The sequence below is a fragment of the Plecotus auritus genome, assembly GCF_963455305.1.
Source record: "Plecotus auritus genome assembly, chromosome: 9".
Classification (NCBI taxonomy): domain Eukaryota; kingdom Metazoa; phylum Chordata; class Mammalia; order Chiroptera; family Vespertilionidae; genus Plecotus; species Plecotus auritus.
In genome coordinates, this window is record NC_137783.1 from 127,128,209 (window position 1) to 127,149,180 (window position 20,972).

Consider the following 20,972-nt stretch of genomic DNA (forward strand, 5'->3'; position numbering starts at 1 on the left):
GCAGTAATAATACAACCCCACTCCCACCTATAAGCAGCTATAAAAATGAATAAATCTAAAATCATTGGCATCAATACTGTAGCCTCTATGCAATAAAATTCTCTTTGGATACCAAGTATTTCTATATTTATAGATTTTTAAAAATGTATGCTCTCCTTGGTCAGAATTGAATTGATTTTAAAGAAATTTTTATCACTACTTAAGCATGATTTGTTCATGGCAGAAAGTAGACTAACGGTTAATTCAGAAGGCTGCTCTGCTTTTGTTTTACTCTAATTTTCCTGCCTAGAAGAAAGTGTTTTCTCCATCTGCAGTAAAACACTTAAATGTGTACAGCCTACAATAAAATGTAGTCAGTGACCAAGACAAGTTCATGGAGAGTCAACAAACTATATTCTTTCAATATGAGTCACGTAATATGAGCCCAGGTCTACTGATTGAGGCTCATGAGAGAGGTGGAGTGTCAGCATTCCTGGGTTGGGCTATCCAAAGTGCTGATCAAATCCCTGGAAATTTGTGTGGGAATTCAGAATTCAAGTAGCAGTCCCCACTTAGCAGGCAGTGGTGGAGTTGGCTGCATACTTAGAGCTCAGGACTAATTGTGCTTATTTGAGGATATCCTGAAGAGATGTGACCTTGGCTTTCATGAGATGAGTGATTCTATGAGAGGCAACATATACAGACAAGACCATACAGACAAGAACAACAATAACAGCAGCTAATAATTTTTGAGCCATTATTACAAGATAGGCATGTACTTACTGAAATTACCAGATTATCCCTGGGGGGGGGGGGATTTTTATCAACATTTTTCAGATGATAGGCCCAATTCTCAGAGATATTAGTCAAGTTTTCCATTGTCATAGAAACAGTAAGTTGCAGGGATAAGACTGTGATACAGTTGACTCATTTGTCTCCTTTGCCTGATTTTAGCTGTGAAAATCACTATCTCAGGGACACCTCCCCGCCCCCCACCCAGTCCCAGACAAACTGGAATAACAGGTCACATTAACTGGCACCCATAGCTGCTGGGATCCAACCCTAAGCTTTGAATTGGTATGTAACACTGCCTCCACTGAGGAGAAATGAACTCACAACCAGAGATGGAACCTTAGGAAATGTTACTAACATAAAAAATGGGAGAAGACTATATGGTCCATACTTAAAGAATCATGTCTGTATTCTTTGCCCATTTTATTACCAGTCCATAGCACAATGGCTAAGACAGAGTAGATGTTCAATAAATATATGCGTAATTAGTTAATTGACTGGTGATTGGTTATTCGTGACTGGATGAATGAAGAAATAAGAGGATAAATAGGGCAGTTTTATATCCTAGAAGGGTCAAGAAGCCAGCTTTTAGGCTGAAATAATTAATAATAATATATGTTAAGTGATGGGTGCTGACTGTGCAAACTAATGGTCATGAGAACCTTCAGGATTTGGGCTTTGAAGAGAGGGTCACAAACACTTAGGAGAGGATAGACACATCCGTGTGGGTAGCTGCTAGTTGTCGACACTGGAAATAAGACCTGCATCTAGGGAGTGGATCAGGTAAGAGTGAGCCCAAGCCTGGCCAGTGTGGCTCAGTAGTTGCACATCAACCTATGAACCAGGTTGTCATGGTTCAATTCCCGGTCAGGGCACATGCCTGGGTTTGGGGCTCCATCTCCAATGGGGGGTATGCAGGAGGCAGTAGATTAATGATTCTCTCTCATCATTGATGTTTCTATCTCTTTCTCTCTTTCCCTTCCTCTCTGAAATCAGCAAAAATATATATTAAAAAAAGAAAGAAAAAGAGTGAGCCTAAGCAATGTGTTTTCTTTTTTTCTCTGCCCAAGAAAGTCTACTCAGTTACAGGAAAAGGGGATGACTCACTGGAGAATAACAGAATTACACACTGGGCAAGAAGAGGAAGGCCACGGGACAGGGTTCCTTCCTACTCCAGAGAGACTGGAGGCAGTAGCTGCAGAGTTAACACTGGAAGGGCATTGGACCTTCCTCTTGAGAGATACAATGATAGCATCTCAAGTAGATGAAGCTGTAGTTCACTAATCGTTCAGGCTTTGCCTTTTCAGGCAGAACCCATCACGTGTCATTAAAGCAAGATGAGTTTGAGCCCCTCACTTCACTGGTAAATCTCTTCTGATGTATCCAAAGTGTGTCAGCCCACTCGTAATAGTCTGTTCGTAAGACTTTCAAGTGGGGTAAGACTAGCACACATAAAATGCGGCTATCACCTCTCTTGTTCTGACCTGAAACACACTCTGCAGCTTGAAATTTCATTAGCCTTGCATTTTGCAAGCCCCGTCAGACCTCAGAATTTCTACTTGTTTCTTTCACTTAACTTTGCTCATGAGCAGCCTGTATATATTTTTTCCTGTAATTTTCTCTCTGCCAGTAAAGGAAACAGTACTGCTTTAGCTGTGGGAGAGGCCTCTGTGCTCTGTCTTATCATTTCTAAGCCCCCCAGCTCTGTGCTCATTTCTAAGCTACTAATGTCTGATAATGCTTTCCTAGTCAGAACACACAGCTGTATATTCAAACCCCACGTTCAGTTTTGTTTTCTGATATATCACCTATTTTGAGTTTGAAAGTAAAACTAGATGTGTTGTAAAAAGTACTCAAGAGAAAGGAAAGGGGGTAATAAAAAAGTTCTCTCCTTTGACCTAACCGCTACCAAACCACTTGGAGAAAAAAATGTTTCCCTGGATTTCTGAAATGAACTTGTAGAAGTTTTAGCTCCTGAGGCAGGTACCATTCTAGTTGTTATGTTATTCAAACTTCTGCAAAGCCACTTTTTTTTTCCTTGAAGGGTGGAAAGTTTTGGGGGGCTAGGCTGGGATTAGTTAACTTGCTGCTGGTATAAATATTTCTGAATTGTATTTTCTTACATGCTCAAGTAATCTAAGAACCTCAAATTAAAGAACAAAGCAGATCAACTAGTCTTAGGCACAAACAGACTTTTTTAAAAGCAAAATTGAGTACAATGATAGCTTTCAAGAAATTGTGAAAATGTCAATGCAAGAAAATTAACTCTAATGTAAGCTTAGCAGTGGAATTTTATTGAAAAACTTTATCGGAGCATGGACCATTTAAATAGTGAATGTACAAAGTGAAAAACAAGAAAATTACAGAAAACCATGACTTACAATAAGAAAAAAAAACACAAGTATACTTTTATTTCTTTTTTTAAAATTTTTATTGTTCAGATTATTACAGATGTTCCTCTTTTTTGCCCCCAAAGCTCCCATCCACTCGGTTCTCAGCCCACTCTAGGCCTTCCCCACTGACCTCCTCCATAGGTGTAGGCTCTTTGTCCAATCTCTTTCCACACCCCCCACAACCCCTTCCCCCTGAGAATTGTCAGTCTACTCCCTTTCCATGCCCCTGATTTTATTACATTCACCAGTCTGTTCTGTTCATCAGGTTTTTTATTAATTTTATTTTTAGATTCACTTGTTGATAGATATGTATTTGTTGTCACTTTGTTGTTCATAATTTTTTATCTTTACCTTTTTCTTCGTCTTCCTCTTCTTAGAGAATACCCTTCAGCATTTCATACAATACTAGTTTGGTGGTGATGAACTCCTTTAGCTTTTTCTTGTCTGTGAAACTCTTTATCTGAACTTCAATTCTAAATGATAGCTTTGCTGGGTAGAGTAATCTTGGTTATAGGTTCTTGCTAGTCATCACTTTTGCATATTTCTTGCCACTCCCTTCTGGCCTGCACAGTTTCTGTTGAGAAATCAGCTGACAGTCGTATGGGTACTCCCTTGCAGGTAACTAACTGTTTTTCTCTTGCTGCTTTTAAGATTCTCTCTTTGTCTTCTGCCTTTGGCATTTTAATTATGATGTGTCTTGATGTGGTCCTCTTTGGATTCCTCTTGTTTGGGGTTCTCTGTGCTTCCTGGACTTGTAAGTCTATTTCTTTCACCAAGTAGGGGAAGTTTTCTGTCATTATTTCTTCAAATAGGTTTTCAATATCTTGCTCTCTCTCTTCTTCCGGCACCCCCATAATAGGATATTGGTATGCTTGAAGTTGTCCCAGAGGCTCCTTACACTATCTTCATATTTTTAGATTCTTTTTTCTTTTTGCTTTTCCGGTTGGGTGATTTTTGCTTCTTCATATTTCAAATCTTTGACTTGATTCTTGGGGTCCTCCAGTCTGCTGTTGAATCTCTGTATATTATTCTTTATTTCAGTCAGTGTATGCTTAATTTCTGATTAGTTCTTTTTCATATCCTTGAGGGTCTCACTAAATTTCTCGGAGGTTTCTAGAAGATTCTTGAGTAACCTTATAACCATGGTTTTGAACTCTATATCCAGTATTTTTCTTTCATTCATTTCTTTCATTTGTGACTTGTTCCTTTGTCTCCACATTTTGGCTGCTTCCCTGTGTTTATTTCTATGTACTGGGTAGCTGCTAAGTCTCCTTGAGTTGACAGAGTGGCCTTGTGTGGTTGGTTTCCTATAGGGCCCAGTGGCTCAGCCTCCCCAGTCACCTGAGGTGAACACTCTTGGTGCATCCCTTTGTGGGCTGTTTGCACAGTCTTGTTATAGTTAACCCTTGATTGCTGTTGGTATCACTGGGAGGAATTGATCTCCAGGCCAATTGGCTGTGATGACCAGCTGTGTCTACACTGGAAGATCTGTTGTGCAGGAGACACCCTAATGGGGCAGGACTTGCTTCAGTGGGGCTTTGGTGCTCACTGAGTCTGCCCCTTGAGTGTGTCTTTTATGGATGTGAAGAGCTGTAATCCAGTATGGCCTCACTCTGACCACTGGGTACACTGGCTCTTGGATCTCCAAGGATGTGCAAGGTCAGCCACTGTCTGGGGCCACCCAGCAGGAGCTACAGAGACATCTGCAGATTCCTCCTCTTTGTATGGGGTTTGGAAGTGCCCAGACAAGGCCCAGCTGTGAAGCAAGGCAGGCTGCTGCTGCCGGGTCTTGGGCCTTCTTTTGGAAGCTCTGGGGCTCTCTGACCTGGCTGTGGTTTGACAGGTTTTAGGCAGAAAAAGGACAGGCCATTCATATGCAAAAGCCAATGTGCCCAGCTTGGCGGTTGTAAATTGGGTGGGGTGGGGTCTCTGGGAATCACCAGGGCAGAGCAAACAACAATGGCTGCCAGTCAGCCCTGCACTGGAGAGGTCCCCGGATCTCCATGTCCCACACCCCCATGCAGGAACAATGATCGCTGCGAGCACCTCTGAGAGAAAGCCGCCCTCACGTTCCTGTCCCAATGCCAGACAATCCAGTTTCTCCCCGTATGTGTCTGGGTCCCCCAGAGTCTCACCCGGAACTGGAGTTCAGAGCAGTCATGAGTTTGTATCTCCCTCCCAATTAAAAGAGCAGCACATCTAGGTGCCAGCACTTTCTGCGCCTCCGCACTGCTTACCAGTCTCAGTGTGCTTTCTTCACCTCTCTAGTTGTGGAACTTCCACTCAGCCAGCTTTCCTGTGGTTCTGGGTGGTAGTTGTTCTGCCTTTTAGTTGTAATTTTGATGTGCTTGTGAGAGGCAGCAAGTATAGGTTTTGAACCTATGCTGCCATCTTGGATCTCCCCCAAGTATACTTTAATGATTATAGATTTGAGTGTGGAATATCTTGCCTGATTTTTGTTTCATTACCTCTTTGTCATTGGTCTGATGATGTGGGTAAATATCATGGGTGAATGTCATTTTGTTTGCTCAGCAGAGAACAGTTGCTTTATGTAAATAGGGTGCCTCCTCCCTTTGGATGCCTTGGGACATGTATAATAGATTAAGTTAGTTTTGTGCAGAGCAAACAGGTCTGTATTACCAAGAATATGAATAATGTCAGTTTCCATAATTGCTAACATCTGGCTTTCCATAAATCTGTTAAATTGCATAGAAGCAGAATGAGATTTCTGTGTCATAAGTATAGCAATTACATGAAGCTTTGTAGGCAATGTGGTCCTATATTCAAGTCTGAAATCCTTTGATTCTGGAATGACAAAAGCAAATCCAGGTTTTGCACCTTGTTTTTAGTGCTCACACTAGGGGTGTTCATCTTTATGCTCAGTTTCTTAATTTATGAGAGGAAAGCACTGCCAATATGTGTGCAACTTTGTGATACAAAATGTTGAAAAAGCATACTCTAGTTGGGCATTAAATGCCACTTTAAAGATTTTAGAGGAGACCATAAATTAAATATCCTTCTGTAGAAACCGTTTGTGGATCTGCTACTCTTCCAGACAATTTATTTAGTGATTTGTTAATGGGCCTTCTTCTGTATTTATATTCAAACATTTGACAAGAAACTGGGATGGGAGGGAGGAGGGTACATTGCCTTGCTATTTGAGTGTGGTTCCTATTTTGCTGTGTTTATCATACTTTGAACCAGACCCAAAGACTTTTTCACACAAAAACTTTGCAATTAAATGTATTCCCTGATGAAGAGGGTTGTGGTTATGTCTTAGGCTTAGTGAACAACCCAGAGAATGAATTTTAGCAAAGTAGGCTCTATAATAGTGTCCATCTGTAAATTTCCTGAATTTAAATAATTTAAATAAATACATCAAACATCCTCAGTGTATTGCATTGTAGTTAGCACTGAGGAAAGAAAAACAAAAATATTTAGTCTCCACACTCAATAAGCTCACTAGTTTATCTAGGGAGATGTATATATTAAACATGTAACTCCTAAGAGATGAATGCAAGAACAGCATGGTATATGAAGTACAGACAAAGCAAAATGTGAATAGTGACTGTCTTGCAGAATGAGGGGTGGTGATATCTGATCACAATTTTGATGAATACATAGGAGTTAAGATAGCATAATGAATTAACTTATACTCCACCCCATTCCAAATAGGCTGAGAAAAAGTAGAGTTAGGAAAGGGGAGGGTACTCAAATAAGAAAAGGCATGTTCTAGGTCACAGACTGAGGAAACAACATGGTCCGTGTATCACCTATGGTTTTCGAGTGGAAAGGGGGAAAGGCAGAAGGTAACCATTAAAGTGTAAGATTGGGGCTTATGGGATATGCTAGGAGTTTGAACCTTTTATTCTAAGCACCAGAGAACCACTGAGAGGTGTTCAGCGAAGGAGTGACATGGACACATTTGCTTTTGCTTTTAGAACAAACACCACTACCATGTGGAAGGTGTTTAGAGCAATGATCCTCATCTGGATGAACAGAGCCAGATGTCTGCATGCTACTTTATACCAGTTAAATCATTCTGTAGTAGTGGGAACTGTCCACCAGTAGCTTTTCAAAGTTCCCTAAATGCTTTTGATTGGGCCCACAATTGAAACTCCCATAATTAGAGTGAGAAGTGACTAAAATCAGGAAGACCAGAAAGGAGGCTAATGAAATAGTCCCAGTGATAAGAATGTTGATCTGAGCTAACACAGAGTTTGAGGAAATCTGAATTTTATTTTTTATGATTATGTATGTAATGAGCCATTGGTCTAGCTATCAATTTACTCTCTATCTACATCTCCTAAATACATAAGCTCAACTATAAATGTGATGAGAAAACTGTAAGATTGAATAGTTTGTTTCTTTCAGCAAACACTGAGAGTGAGAACAACGCAAATGGATCACTTTAGTATTATTCCACTTAATGCCATTACAGTGGGAATTCAGAAGATGTGAACGGTTACTATGAATTGGCTTCATGTTGTAAGATACTTAGCTGAAGAGGTGGGGCTTAAACTTTGTCTTAAATCTTTATATTTAATAAATCAAAAACCAAAGATTTAGTCTTTATTATGTTATCTACATTTTTATTTTCAAACAACCTTAGATTAAGTGGATATGGTTTTATACAATAGATAAATGGGGGTCAGAGAGGCTTGATAATATGATCAATAACATGTAGTGCCTCTTTTCCCCTGGAAGTGTTGCCTTCTGTGTGTGTGTATATATTAGGGGCCCAGCACGCAAAATCATGCGAGACCCAGGACCCAGAGTCCTGCAGCTTGGCAGGACCCAGAAACCCACCCGCGCCTCCGGTCAAGTCTTCCAGAGTCATGTCCCCACCCACCTGCGAGTGCCTCTCAGCACATGCAGCCTCCCGCTGCTCGGTCATTATGGCGTGATGGCTAGACAACCACAGGCTTTTTATATAATAGATTTTTTTTTATTGTTGATAATATGACAGATGTCTCCCATTCCCCCATTTATCCCCTCCTCTAGCTTCTACACACACTCCCAGGTCTTCACTACCCTGTTTCCTGTGACCATGGCTATGCATATAAGTTCTTTGGTTTATCTCTTCTCATTCCCCCACCCCCACATCAAGGTGTGTCAATTTGTTCCATGCCTCCATGCTTCGGGTCTTATATTGTTGGCCAATTCATTTTGTCCATTAGATTCCACAAATAAGTGAGATCATGTGATATTTGATAATTCTCACTAAAGTAATGATTAAATCTCTAAGAATTGGCTGTAAGTTAAATAAAAAGCTAAAAAATATATATGAAATAATAATTAAAAAGCACGAATAAATAGGCTTTAATGTACTAATTCCCTGACAAATTAGAAAGAAACCCCCAAATTTGTAGACAGCTGGTCAGAAGAAAGCTTACTTGGGTTAAATAGAGATCAGTTAAAAAATGACTACAGTTCTAAATTTTATCATGACTGCTGAGTGAATAGCTATTTTTGTTTAAACAATTTGATTTTTACATTTTAGTAATAAACTTTCAGAACAATCTAAGTTGTAGCAGTTATAATTTTAAATAAATTAATAATGCTATTTCACCTTCTTACCCTACATTTCCCTTCTCTTTTAGCTTGCAGAAAGGTTTGCCTTAAAATACATTTGACTTTAAAATTATATGACAAAGAAGCCACTTAATAAAGATCTCTTTTAAAAAAGTAAAAACATGAAAAATAAAATATGTAATTATTATAACACATTTAATATCTACTCCAGGCAAAATAAAAAATTGATATAGTACCACCCATTTATAGAAGATTATAATGTTCTACTAGGAAAATAAAGTAGCAAATGTGACCTTTTAAATTAGAAATGTCTACAACAGGCACTGAGCAAATGTTAAGAAATCTGACTTTTAAAAAGTGCCAAGATAGAGTAGGTACTTAAATGGATTTTTCTTAGAACACCAATTCCATGGTAGTATCTGCCCCAGGCTTCCTGATGGAATACACACTAAAGAAACCTACAATTCATCACCTAAAAACAGATAAACAACAAAAGCAACTTTTAATAATCAGTTAACTCCTATGCACAGGAATTTAATTCAATCAAACATGCTCTTTTTATCAATAGCTGACTAATTTTTTGTTGTTTAATAAGGACCTGTCCACAGGGATTCAAAAAAAAGTCACTATATCCCAAAAAGTAACACCAACCAACTCCTCATTAGTCTAACATTATAATATCTTTGGCCAAATGGTGTTATTAGTATGATGACATTTTTAGTCTGGATTATTACAACTATGTAATACTTTTGCAAATGAAATAAAAATATATTTCCTTAATGAGAGAAAAAGAAAGAACATACAGTGCAATAATTCAAATGACTTGTACATAGTATGCACTCAATTAAATGAAAGATCTTGTTTTCAAATATGACTCCCACACTTATAGTTAGGAGGATTTGGAGTAGTGGAAGATGAGACAGGTTTGGAAGATGAGACAGGTTTTAGGCAGGAATGTCATCTAGTAAAATGCTTTGGCAATGAAATGGGCATGACCAGAAATAATGAGGAGTAATTGAGGTCTGATTGTAGTTAACCTAGAATCTAGGATTATCTCCACAGTATTCAAAGAAGAAATCATTATTCATTAACTAAATGTCTTCACTCAGGCTACAGTTGGTGGAACAAAATAAAAAAGTAAACCTTAGTATGAATTAGCTTCTAGAAATATTGTTGGAATTCCTTAACATTTACTTTGTACCTGTGCTGTGAAGCCAAGTATTATACCAATACAGTGCATGCATTCAGGCAGAAAAGACAGGTCATTTCTCTTCGTTATTTTTAAGTTGCGGTAGTTTCAAAATTCAAGCAAACTTTGACTAATTGTATCATTCTCAAAATTTTAACTAAAAATACTAAAGAAGATTCACATAAGATCTTACCCTTGAAAATGAGTTGTAATGTCCAGAGGGTAAATCATTGAAAGTAGACAAACCACAGAATATTATAGTATACTGAAAGATGGCACAGATTTTGGGATCTTGAGTTGACATGGTATAGTGGGAAGAACTCTAGTGCACCTATCAGAAGCTCCAGGACACAATTCTTGCTCTGACGTGTGCTAGCTGTGTGACCACTCAGCCATCTCTGCACATTAGTTTCTTCTTTTGTAACATGTGAATAACTATTTCATCTTGCAATTAATTATATGGCATAATTCATGAGAAAAAAAGGTTTTAAAATACTTTGAAGCAATATATAAAAAGTGGTAGCAGTTAAATTTATTTTATGCTTTTGAGCATTTTATTGCTTTGAACACTTTAGGGGAAAATGCCAATTGTTAGGTCTGATCAAATAATTTAATTGATACTCCCTCCCCTGAGAACTGACCTTTAGGCCACTTCACAAGGGATATTCCACTTGCTTAGACCACATTCCACTTGCTAAGACCATAATCTCTCGCCTCCGGAGTTTCCAGAATCTGGACTTGCACAGAGAATTCTCTGCCCAGAAAAAGCCCACCTAGAGGACTTTTAAAACCTCTGACTTCCCATCTTTGGGGGCTGGTGCAATTTTGGGGATCAGCCCATCTGCTATCCAGATGACTTAATCCTATCTAATAAAGAGGGAATATGCTAATTAACCATCACTCCATCACAAAGATGGCTGCACCCACAGCTGAGGCCAAGTTCCCATAAGGAGCCTTAACAAGCAATCAGCAGGGACCTGAGGCTACGCCCTCCCCCTCCCCCGTGGGGCTTGACAGGGGACCTCAAGGTGCGCTTCCCATCCTGGTGCTGGGCTAGGGGACCTCAGGCTGCTCCCCTGGCCCCAGCGCCAGGCCAGGGGACCTCAGGCCACGCCCCCACCAGGTGGGGCTTGACAGGGGACTTCAGGCCACACCCCCCACCCTGGCACCAGGCCGGAGGACCTCAGGCTGCACCCCCCCACCCCAGCACGGAGCCAGGGGACCTGAGGCTGCACCCTGCTACCTGGCGGGGCTTGACAAGGGACCTCAAGGTGCACCCCCAGTGCTGGGTTGGGGGAACTCAGGCTGTGCCCCCCACCCAGGGGGGACCTGAGGCTGCACCCCCCTGCCAATGGGGCTTGACAGGGGACCTGAGGCTGTTCCCCTCTCCTGGTGCCGGGCCAGGGGACCTGAGGCTGTGCCCCCCCCACCCCCCACCTGGCAGGGCTTGACAGGGGACCTCAGGCCATGTCCCACACCTGGTGGGGCTTGATGGGGGACCTCAAGGCATGCCCCCCCACCTCGGTCTGGGCTGGGGGATCTCAGGCCATGCCCTCTGTCCTGGTGCCAGGCCAGGGGACCTGAGGCTACATTCCCTGCCTGGTGGGGCTTGACAAGGGTGGGACTAGCCAGGTGTGGATCTATCCCAGTGAGGCGGGGAGGGGGGGGCGGGCGGCCGGGTCTGGGTCTTACAAGATTTTGAGGTGCATATGGGTGGGCAGGGACTTGACTCTGGGTCCCGTGATGTGCCCCAGACTCTGACAGGAGGAAGTTTTTCATATACATTTTACTAATTTTCTTTCATCTCTGACACTTCTATTATAGAGAAAGGGCAAATAGCAATATTAAATTGTTTCCTCTAATTAATCCCCCTTTAATGTGCACAAATTTTGTGCACCGGGCCACTAGTAAATTTATAATCCCTTACCACTTTGGCCTCGAGCATCCCTCCTTTGGTGACCCTAACACCAATGACATTTTTTTAAAAATTTAGTCCATAATCAAGTGCTTGCAACCTTATACATATTTAACATGATATTTGGGATGTAGAATAAGTTAATGTACATTGTTCTTATTCTAACTTGTGTTTCTCCTTATCATCTCATGAGGACAATGTCTTATATGTAAAGAATCTTATGCACAGCAAACTTTTGGCAACAATTTGTTGGAATCAATGTTGTCATATGAAGGATATTTGAAGGGCATGACAGTAGACTGATCAATGGAGTAGTATACTCTGATAACAAATGACCAATGTCTTCAAATAGCATAAATATTGTCATAAATAAGAAAAAGATTTGCCTTGGATGGTCTCAGAACTAGTACCAAGAAGTAGAAGCTACTGCTTAATATATTTCATTTCAATTTAAGGAAGACATTTGTAAGAGTAATTCAGTGATGGAAATGGCTGCTTTGTGAGGTAATAGATTGCCCGCTGGGGCTGAACAACTCCCTGGATTGTTGTTAAGGTCACCTGAGCTTTGAATATCAGGGAGGGCTGACTGGATTTATGTTTTCTTTCCATACCTGGATATCAATGAAAACAAGCAAAATAAATGTGTGTCTTTCATCGCCATCCACACCAGACCCTACGGTAGCTCAGAGATGTTTTCTCATTTGGTAACATGCTGCTGGCCATTGGGACGGTGAGGCTTGATTAGGAAAGCTCCTCCCAAGAGCTATTCCCTTTTTCATCCTTGGCCCCAGGATCTGCCTGAAGTCCAACTGGTTCAGGGTTGCTCTAATTACCTACTTGTTCCTACTCAGGTGTAAGCAATCTATTCACACCTTTGCTAAAAAACCCAGATCCCCATAGGGTGCATCTACACTGTTAAGGATGGTGTAGTTCTTGAGACTATTCTAAAGTTAATACAGAGCTGCTACCAGTTAATTTAGTAATTGGAGTGCAATAGTTGTGAGTTTGAATCTCAGACCTGCCACTTATTAGCTAAATGACAGTGGGCATGATAATTAACTTCTGTGATGAACCTCAGCCCCATTATTTGCAAAATAGAGATAAGAACAGATCCTCGCCACAAAGCTGCCTGGGAGCACAAACAAGATTATGCATGTGAGCAGCTTGGCATAGTACCTGGCACAAGGTAAATGCTCAGTACTGTTAATTGATGCTATTATAAGTGATTAGAATTTTCTAATAATTGGCTGGATTCAAAATTCTGTGCTTCTTTTATTGCAGACATTGATGAATGTGCCTTACGAACCCATACCTGCTGGAACGATTCTGCCTGTATCAACCTGGCAGGGGGCTTCGACTGCCTCTGTCCCTCTGGGCCCTCCTGCTCTGGTGACTGCCCCCACGAAGGAGGAGTGAAGCGCAACGGGCAGGTGTGGACCCTGAAAGAGGATAGGTGTTCTCTCTGCTCCTGCAAGGTAAGATTGATGTATGCTGCAGAACTTGTGATGGTGCTTTTTTCTCTTCCTCCCCACCTCTTCCAGCAGCCTGTTGACCCATGGGCGTCCTGTGGTTCTAATCTACCCGACAGCTAATGATGATGCTGAGTGGCAGGCATACCTGCTCTTAGTGAAAAGTGAGGTGTGAGTTTGAGAAGGGGCTGCAGGGCCGAGAAGCCAGTTAGTCCTCCCACTGAGGGCCTGCAGTGCCTTTCAGGTTGGTCGGCTGAGAGCTTTAATGAGCCCTCATCCCACACATATACAAACCTGCTAATTAGAACTAGTCTTTGCCTTAAATGATCACCTGTATGAACTTGCTCCTTCCTGTGGTGACATTATCTAGAAAAGCAAGCATCAGAGACCTGCCTCCAGTGGTCAGAAACAGGCCGACCTCCATGCTGAACAAATGATAATGATAATATGGAGGTCTCCTCTTAAATGATACGTTCTTTGTTGTTCTCAGCGCCAGGCTGCTCTTTACATTAAGTTGTTCGGAAGTGACTTTAATGCTTATGGAAATAAAATTCTGTCATCGACTGGTTTTGCTTTATGCTTTTGCAAAATGGGCCTATCAAGTGTTCGATTTCCTTGTGCGTTATTTCAGCTTTTGTTGATCTTGCCGATTCAGTTTCCTTTGATAGTGCTTTGCTGTAGCTCTTTCATTGTATAGTTATGTCTTTTTGGATGAGGCTGTTTAATCTTGGGCTTTATGGGCATGGGAACCACAAGAAATTACTTGCTAAGTAGCCTCAGAGAGCTGGTCTCCTGAGAAATTCCGAGTGCTCCCTAGATCATTACCCACAACACCCATTTTCCCCTTTATTAATAAACCTAGTTCAGTACATCCAAACTTAGGTCTACTGCCCCCACTTATGGAGCACCTGTCATGATCCAAGCAATCTGTAATTTAAAAACAGTATCACGTTTAATATTGCTCAACTTGAAAGATGAGAAAACTGAGTTTCTAAGTCATAGGGCAGATAATGTATCCTAAATATCACAAGATATAAATGTTTAAGCTGGGACTTGAATTCCACTTGCTTGCCCCCAATTTCATAGTTTTCTCATCTTGCCCTATGTCCTGTAACACTCTACAGATGATATGGTGATGTAATTGGCACATGTGAAACCAATTAAGCAATCAGTCAACCCAACTTGCCTGAGGGCAAACTCCCAACTCAGTACTAAGTTAATGAATGTGTGGGGCATTCCCTCAAGAAGTTTTCAAGTTATTAAGTACAAATATTAAACCATATAGCATTGACTCAAAGGGAAAAAGTTTTTAAGCAAAGAGAAGCTCGTTGTGGGTTAGAAGGGTTGAGAAGGGTTTATGGAAGAGGTTGGAACTTAGGTCTCCATTCTGCAAGCAAAATGTAGAAAATTTCCTATACTAGATCTTTTCCAGAAAATATTGTTTTTCTGAACTTTGGAGGATGATCACAACCTGACCCCATATTTATTTGAGGCTCTCTAGATCCCCATGCCTTGAAATAGGCAAAATGTTTTAGTTGAATCTTGACTAGGGTAAAACTAACATTTCTTTTTCAGTTTTGGTTTTATTTAAGCCCACGATAAAGCATGGGACTTACCAATCATTTACAGTTTTCCAAAGCTTCATTAACTGTGCTAACAACCCAACCAGCCTAAGATGATTGATTTTAATTTTCACTCATAAAGTTCCTTTTAAGTCTTAAGAGAATTAGACTGAAGTTGCCACAAGAGATACACAGTATTTTTAATCTTATTTTGTTAATATAATGCCAACCCCATCACCACTGTCTCCTTTATAAAGCACTAGGCAGATTTCTTTTCATGCATCTTTTTCCTTTCTAATTGGATTTATTACTCATTAATAGTATATCTTTCAGGAGGTTGTGGAGGATGAAGAAGGTCTTATTTAATGAGCTGAAAAAAGACCCTTAAATCAAATTCTATAAATAACCATCAAAAAAAGAATTTATTTGTGACTCTTCTTGTTTGTTTCCATTATTTATAGTTGAAGGTGTTCCATTCTGATTTTTTTTAAAATTTCAATTACAGTTTACATGCAATACTATATTAGATTCAGGTATATAACATGGTGATTTAACATTTATATAACTTAGGAAGTGATTGCCCTGGTAAGTCTAGAACTCATCTGACACCATACCTAGTGATTACACTATTATTGAACATTCTTCTTGTGCTGTACTTTGAATCCCTGTGATTATCTTTATAACTGGCAATTTATATTTCTTAATCCCTTCTCCTTTTTCATCTATCCTCCAAACCCCCTCCTATCAGACAGCCATCTGTTCTGTTAGTTTATTTATATTGTTTTTTTGATTCCACAATAAGTAAAATAATACATTATTTGTCTTTCTCTGTCTGATTTAATAGCATAATGCCCTCTAGGTCCATCCATGTTGTTGCAAATGGCAAATATTGGCGAATATCTTTGCCCATTAAGTAGGTTGTTTGATGGATTCCTTGGCTGTGTAAAACTTTTTAGTTTCATGTAGTCCCGTTTGTGTTTTTTTTTCCTTTTGTTTCCCTTGCCCAAGGAGACATATCCAAAAAAATATTGCTAAGAGCGATGTCCAAGAGTGTACTGCCAATGTTCTCTATTAGGAATTTTATGGTTTGGGGCCTTACATTTAAGTCTTTGATCCACTTTGAGTTTATTCTTGTATATGGTATAAGAAAGTGATCCAGTTTTATTATTTTGCATGTATCTGTCCATTTTCTCAACATCATTTATTGAAGAGACTGGCTTTGCCCCATTGTATATTCTTGTCTCTTTTTTCATAGATTTATTGATCATATAGGCATGGGTTTATTTTCTGCCTTCTCTATTCTACATTGACCTGGGGTTTTTTTGATGCCTTTTCTGTTCTGTTTTGACTACCACAGACATTTAGTAGTTTGGTATCAGATGGTGTGATACTTCTAACTCTGTCCTTTTTTCTGAAGATTGCTTTGAGTATTTGGAGTTTTTTATGGTTCCATATAATTTTTAGGATTATTTTTTTTACTTTGTGAAAAATGCCATGAGTATTTTGACAGGGATTTTATTGATTCTGTATTGCTTTGGGTAGTACAGACATTTTAATGATGTTAATTCTTCCTATCCATAAGCACAGTATACCCTTCCACTTATTTTATTCTTTTCCAATTTCTTTCTTCAGTGTCTTATAATTTTCTAAGTATAGGTCTTTTACCACCTTGGTTAAATTTATTCTTAGGTATTTTATTTCTTTTGATACAATTGTAAATGGGATTGTTTTCTTAAAGTCTTTTTCTGATAGCTGGTTATTGGTGCATATAAATGCAACTGATTTCCAAATATTAATTTTGTGTCCTGCTATTTTACTGAATTCATTTATTAGTTCTAATAAGGTGTTTTTCTTTGTGTGTGGATTCTTTAGGGTTCTCTATAGATAGTATCATGTCATCTGAAAATAATGACAGTTTTACTTTTTCCTTTCAAATTCAAATGTCTTTTTTTATTTTTGTCTGATTGCTATGGCTAGAACTTCCAATATCTTGTTGAATAAAAGATATCCCTTTTCTTGTTCCTAGCTTTAAAGAAAAAGCTTTTAGCTTTCCACTGTTGAATATGATGTTAGCTGTGTGTTTGGCATTTATGGCCTTTATTACATTTGGTTATATTCTGTTTATTCCCCCTTTCCTGAGAGTTTTCATCATAAATCGGTGTTGGATTTTGTCAAATGTTATTCTGCATCTATTGATGTGATCATATGATGTTTATCCTTCATTTTGTTCATGTGATCTATCATGTTAATCGATTTGTGGATATTGATCCTGGCTGACATCCCAGGAATAAGTCCTACTTGATCACGGTATATGATCTTTTTAATGTATTGTTGAATTTGATTTGCTCATATTTTGTTGAGGATTTTTGCATCTATGTTCATCATGGATATTGTTTTAAATTTTTTGTAGTGTTTTTTGTCTGTGTGTGTGTGTGTGTGTGTGTGTTTTAATCTGTATAATGCTAGCCTTGTAAAATGAGAGTGGTAGTTTTTCTTCCATTTCAATTTTTTGGAATGGTTTGAGAAGAATACGTATTAATTCTTTTTTGAATGTTTGGTAAAATTCACCTGTGAAGCCATGTGGTCTGGGTCTTTTGTTTGTTGGGAGTTTTTTTTATTACTGATTTGATTTTATTGAAGTTATCATTCTCTTCAGATTTTTGTTCTTCCTGATTCAGCTTTGAAAGATTGGTGTTTCTAGAAGTTTATAAATTTTTCCAGGTTTGTCCTACATTGGGTATGTAAATGTTTATGGGAGTTAAATCCTTTTGTTGGCTTTATCCCTTTATCATTACGAAATGCCCTTCTTTGTCTGTTACAGCCCCTTTTTAAAGTCTATTTTGTCCCTTAAGTATTACTACTCCTACACCAGCTTCTTTTTTTTTTTTTTCATTTCTGGTTGCATAAAATATGTTTTTCCATCCTTTTACTTTCAGTCTGTGTGTTACTTTTGATCTGAAGTGGGTCTCTCATAGGCAGTATATGTACTTTGCCAGAAGTAGTAGGTGTTGTTCTGTTCTATTCTAATTTGATGAGAAAAAAAAATCTCCAGTACTTAATCTGCCAAATTAAATATTTTGGAGGCTAAGAAATAAAATTAAGGTTGGGATATAAAATACTGGCTTTTTAATCATATCCATGATGTTTCAAATCCAACTAAAACCAAATTACACAAGCCAACACAGGGTCGATGCTTACTTTTGTAAAAAAAAAAAAAAAAAAAAAAAGCAGGGTCAGCATTCTTTTAAAAGGCCACTTTTCCCTTGCGATTCAACATACAAGGTTATTGTTTCATGCCGATTGGAGAAAAAGGCCTTGAAACATGCCCAATATTGAATGGAGTTCAAAGATAAAGGTAGGTTGGCACAGTGGATTTAGCTTTTGTTTATATGCTGTGCTTCCTTGGCAGGGACAATGATTTGGTGCACCTTTTGCCCATGTAATTGATTAGGCACAGAATGATTGCTGTATTGTTTAGAATCCATGCTTCTCCAGCATTACCCATACCACAGAAATGCAAAATGGTCCTTCTCTGAGCTTGATTCTTTTTTTTTTTTTTTAAATATATTTTATTGATTTTTTACAGCGAGGAAGGGAGAGGGATAGATAGCTAGAAACATCGATGAGAGAGAAACATCGACCAGCTGCCTCCTGCACACCCCCTAATGGGGATATGCCCGCAACCAAGGTACATGCCCTTGACCGGAATCGAACCCGGGACCTCTCAGTCCGCAGGCCGACGCTCTATCCACTGAGCCAAACCAGTCAGGGCTCTCTGAGCTTGATTCTTAAATCTTAGTTACAGTCCAACTTCTTTTCAGAGATACCCATGTGTGGCTCTTTCATTCATAAATTTGTCCATTGCATTAGGAAGACATCTTTATTTTCCACATGGGAAGATGGAGAGATCGCATGTTTATTAGATTCTAGGAAATGCAGTGTTCTTATATTGGAGATCACAGAGATGAATAGTGAAATGGAAACACAATTAACCAACTGTCATGCCATGGTAAAGTCATGAACAGTTTGCTGTGGGAACATAGGGTGGGGAATTAGGCTCTATTCTGGGTGGTTGCAGAATGGAAAAGGGAATGACTTCACAGAGTAGGTGACCTTTGAGTAAGATCTTAAAATATAAGAAATTTAGCCAGTTAGAGATGTAGGAAGGTGAATTTCAAACAGAGAAAACAGCAAGAAGTTACCAAAGCATAACAATATCTGTTATGCTAAGGGAAATCTGAAGTGAATGATGAGATTAGGAGCAAGTAAATTCTGAGAAAGATATAATTGGTGATAAGCCTGGAGATAAAGGCTGGCAGGACAGTGTCGGGCCATGGAATTTAGACTTTATCCTACGGGAAGCAGAGGATCATGAGAGTGTTTTCATTTAGGATTAGCATGGCCCAATCAAAGTCTGATTGACAGCATGAGGGAAGGACCTAAGAGACCAAATCTAAATGGAGAGATATCACATAGGCTGAAGTAAAGATTCAGGAGAGTAAAGAAAAGAACCTGAAAGATGGATAGAGAGGTAAGATGACATGAAAGATGACACAGAATTGAAATGATGGGTCCTGATGGATGATGATGTCAGACACTCAGCCTCTGTCACCATGTGTGCCCTCATTCTGTGAGCAAAGAGGAAGTTTCAGAGTGGCACCGCTGAGACTTAGCTGCCCATTTTCCTGGGTGAAAAAAGTTCAGGTGCCACAGACAAGAGAAAGAGCCAGGGTTTGCCCTTTAGGCTTGCATGCACTTGATAAATGTTAGGTATTATAGTACTTACATTTACTCTCACACCTACACCTTTACCCACTGCTATAATTAGTAACTGGAAAATCCAGTGGGAGGAAGAGAACAATATACTAAGACCAGATCTCATTTCTGTGCAGTGTTTTTTAATTATAAAGAGAAGTGAATAGCATTCATCCTGAAACAAAATATAATACTGAAGACCTGAGCAATACCAGGTCTTGAGTTTTTCTGGGAATTACAGAGATGGGTAGGCAAATGCATACCATAAATAACCATTCACCCATGACATCATAATAAAGTCAGGGACAAATTGCTGTGGCAACACAGAAGCGGGGCAAAGTGAGGAAGACCTTTGCCACAAGATGCTGGCCATTTCACCTGCCCTCATATAAGTCTTTGCCCAGAAACTGAAGAAGATGGCCATGGTAGGGCTCCTTCACTTCCTTCAGGCAAGGAGAGAATAACCCTGTCTGCAAGGAGTATTATAGTCCTTCCATTCTCCACACTCACTCATAGAGCAAAGAACAGGGATGAGTCAGACTGTGCCTGAGGCCATAGTAGAAGTTAGCTTTCTGGAATCCTGCAACCTATTTATTAAAAGAAAAATGCTTTTCTTTGTTCTCTAAGCCTAACATGCAGCATTGTCAATACCCTCTGGCTAGGGTGTTCTTGATGGCAGGAGTTGGCTCTATAAGCTCTAAGATTGTTTCCTTTTCTTTGAAAGATGAGCATATTGGCTGGTTTAGTTCTGCCCTCAAAACTCTGGTTTTGTCAAGAAACAGGGTCTCCATGTCCATTCCCCCCACTCCATCTTCCTACTGTGCTGTTTCAAAACCTTTCTTTTCATCACAGGAGCTTGAGGGCTACACCATGCTAATTCCCTATTTGACTGGGCACTTTGGTTCTCCATCAGTTCTCAAACTTTCCCTTACCAGAATGACCTTGAGGGCTGGTGAAACTTTGATCATTGACTGAACTCTCAGATACTGTGACTTAGTAGCTCTGGGTTGGGGCACAGCTATTTGCTTTTCTGACTAGTTCCTGGGAGATTCTAATGGTGCTGGTCAGAGGACTACACTTTGAGAACCAAGCCCCAAGAACCCTTCTTATCTCATTTTTTTCTGAAATCATTTTTTCCTAACCTCTAGCCACCTCATGATACAAAATCATTATTATACAATTCCAGACTGGGATCTAGTTCCTGTTTTGTTATTACATGGCACAGTCATTTCCTCTCTCTGGGCCTGGTTTCCTCTTCATTAGAGTGAGACAGTTGGAGTAAATGACAGCTAAAAATTTTCAACCCTATGAGCTAATTAAAGAGGGCTAACGGATTAGTTTGTGGGAGTAATCTGAAGGCATAATTAATATTTTAGAAAACAA

At 39.6% G+C, this 20,972-nt stretch overlaps 1 protein-coding gene across 2 annotated transcripts in view; it reads left to right on the forward strand.

The window, feature by feature from the left end:
* NELL1 (neural EGFL like 1) overlaps positions 1-20,972 on the forward strand; it is a 721,145-nt gene that overhangs the window by 685,701 nt on the left and 14,472 nt on the right. For both annotated transcript variants that reach the window (XM_080687783.1, XM_080687782.1), the window contains one exon: positions 13,085-13,278. In XM_080687783.1, the coding sequence (XP_080543909.1) occupies positions 13,085-13,278 (194 nt within the window). The remainder of the gene's footprint in view (positions 1-13,084; positions 13,279-20,972) is intronic.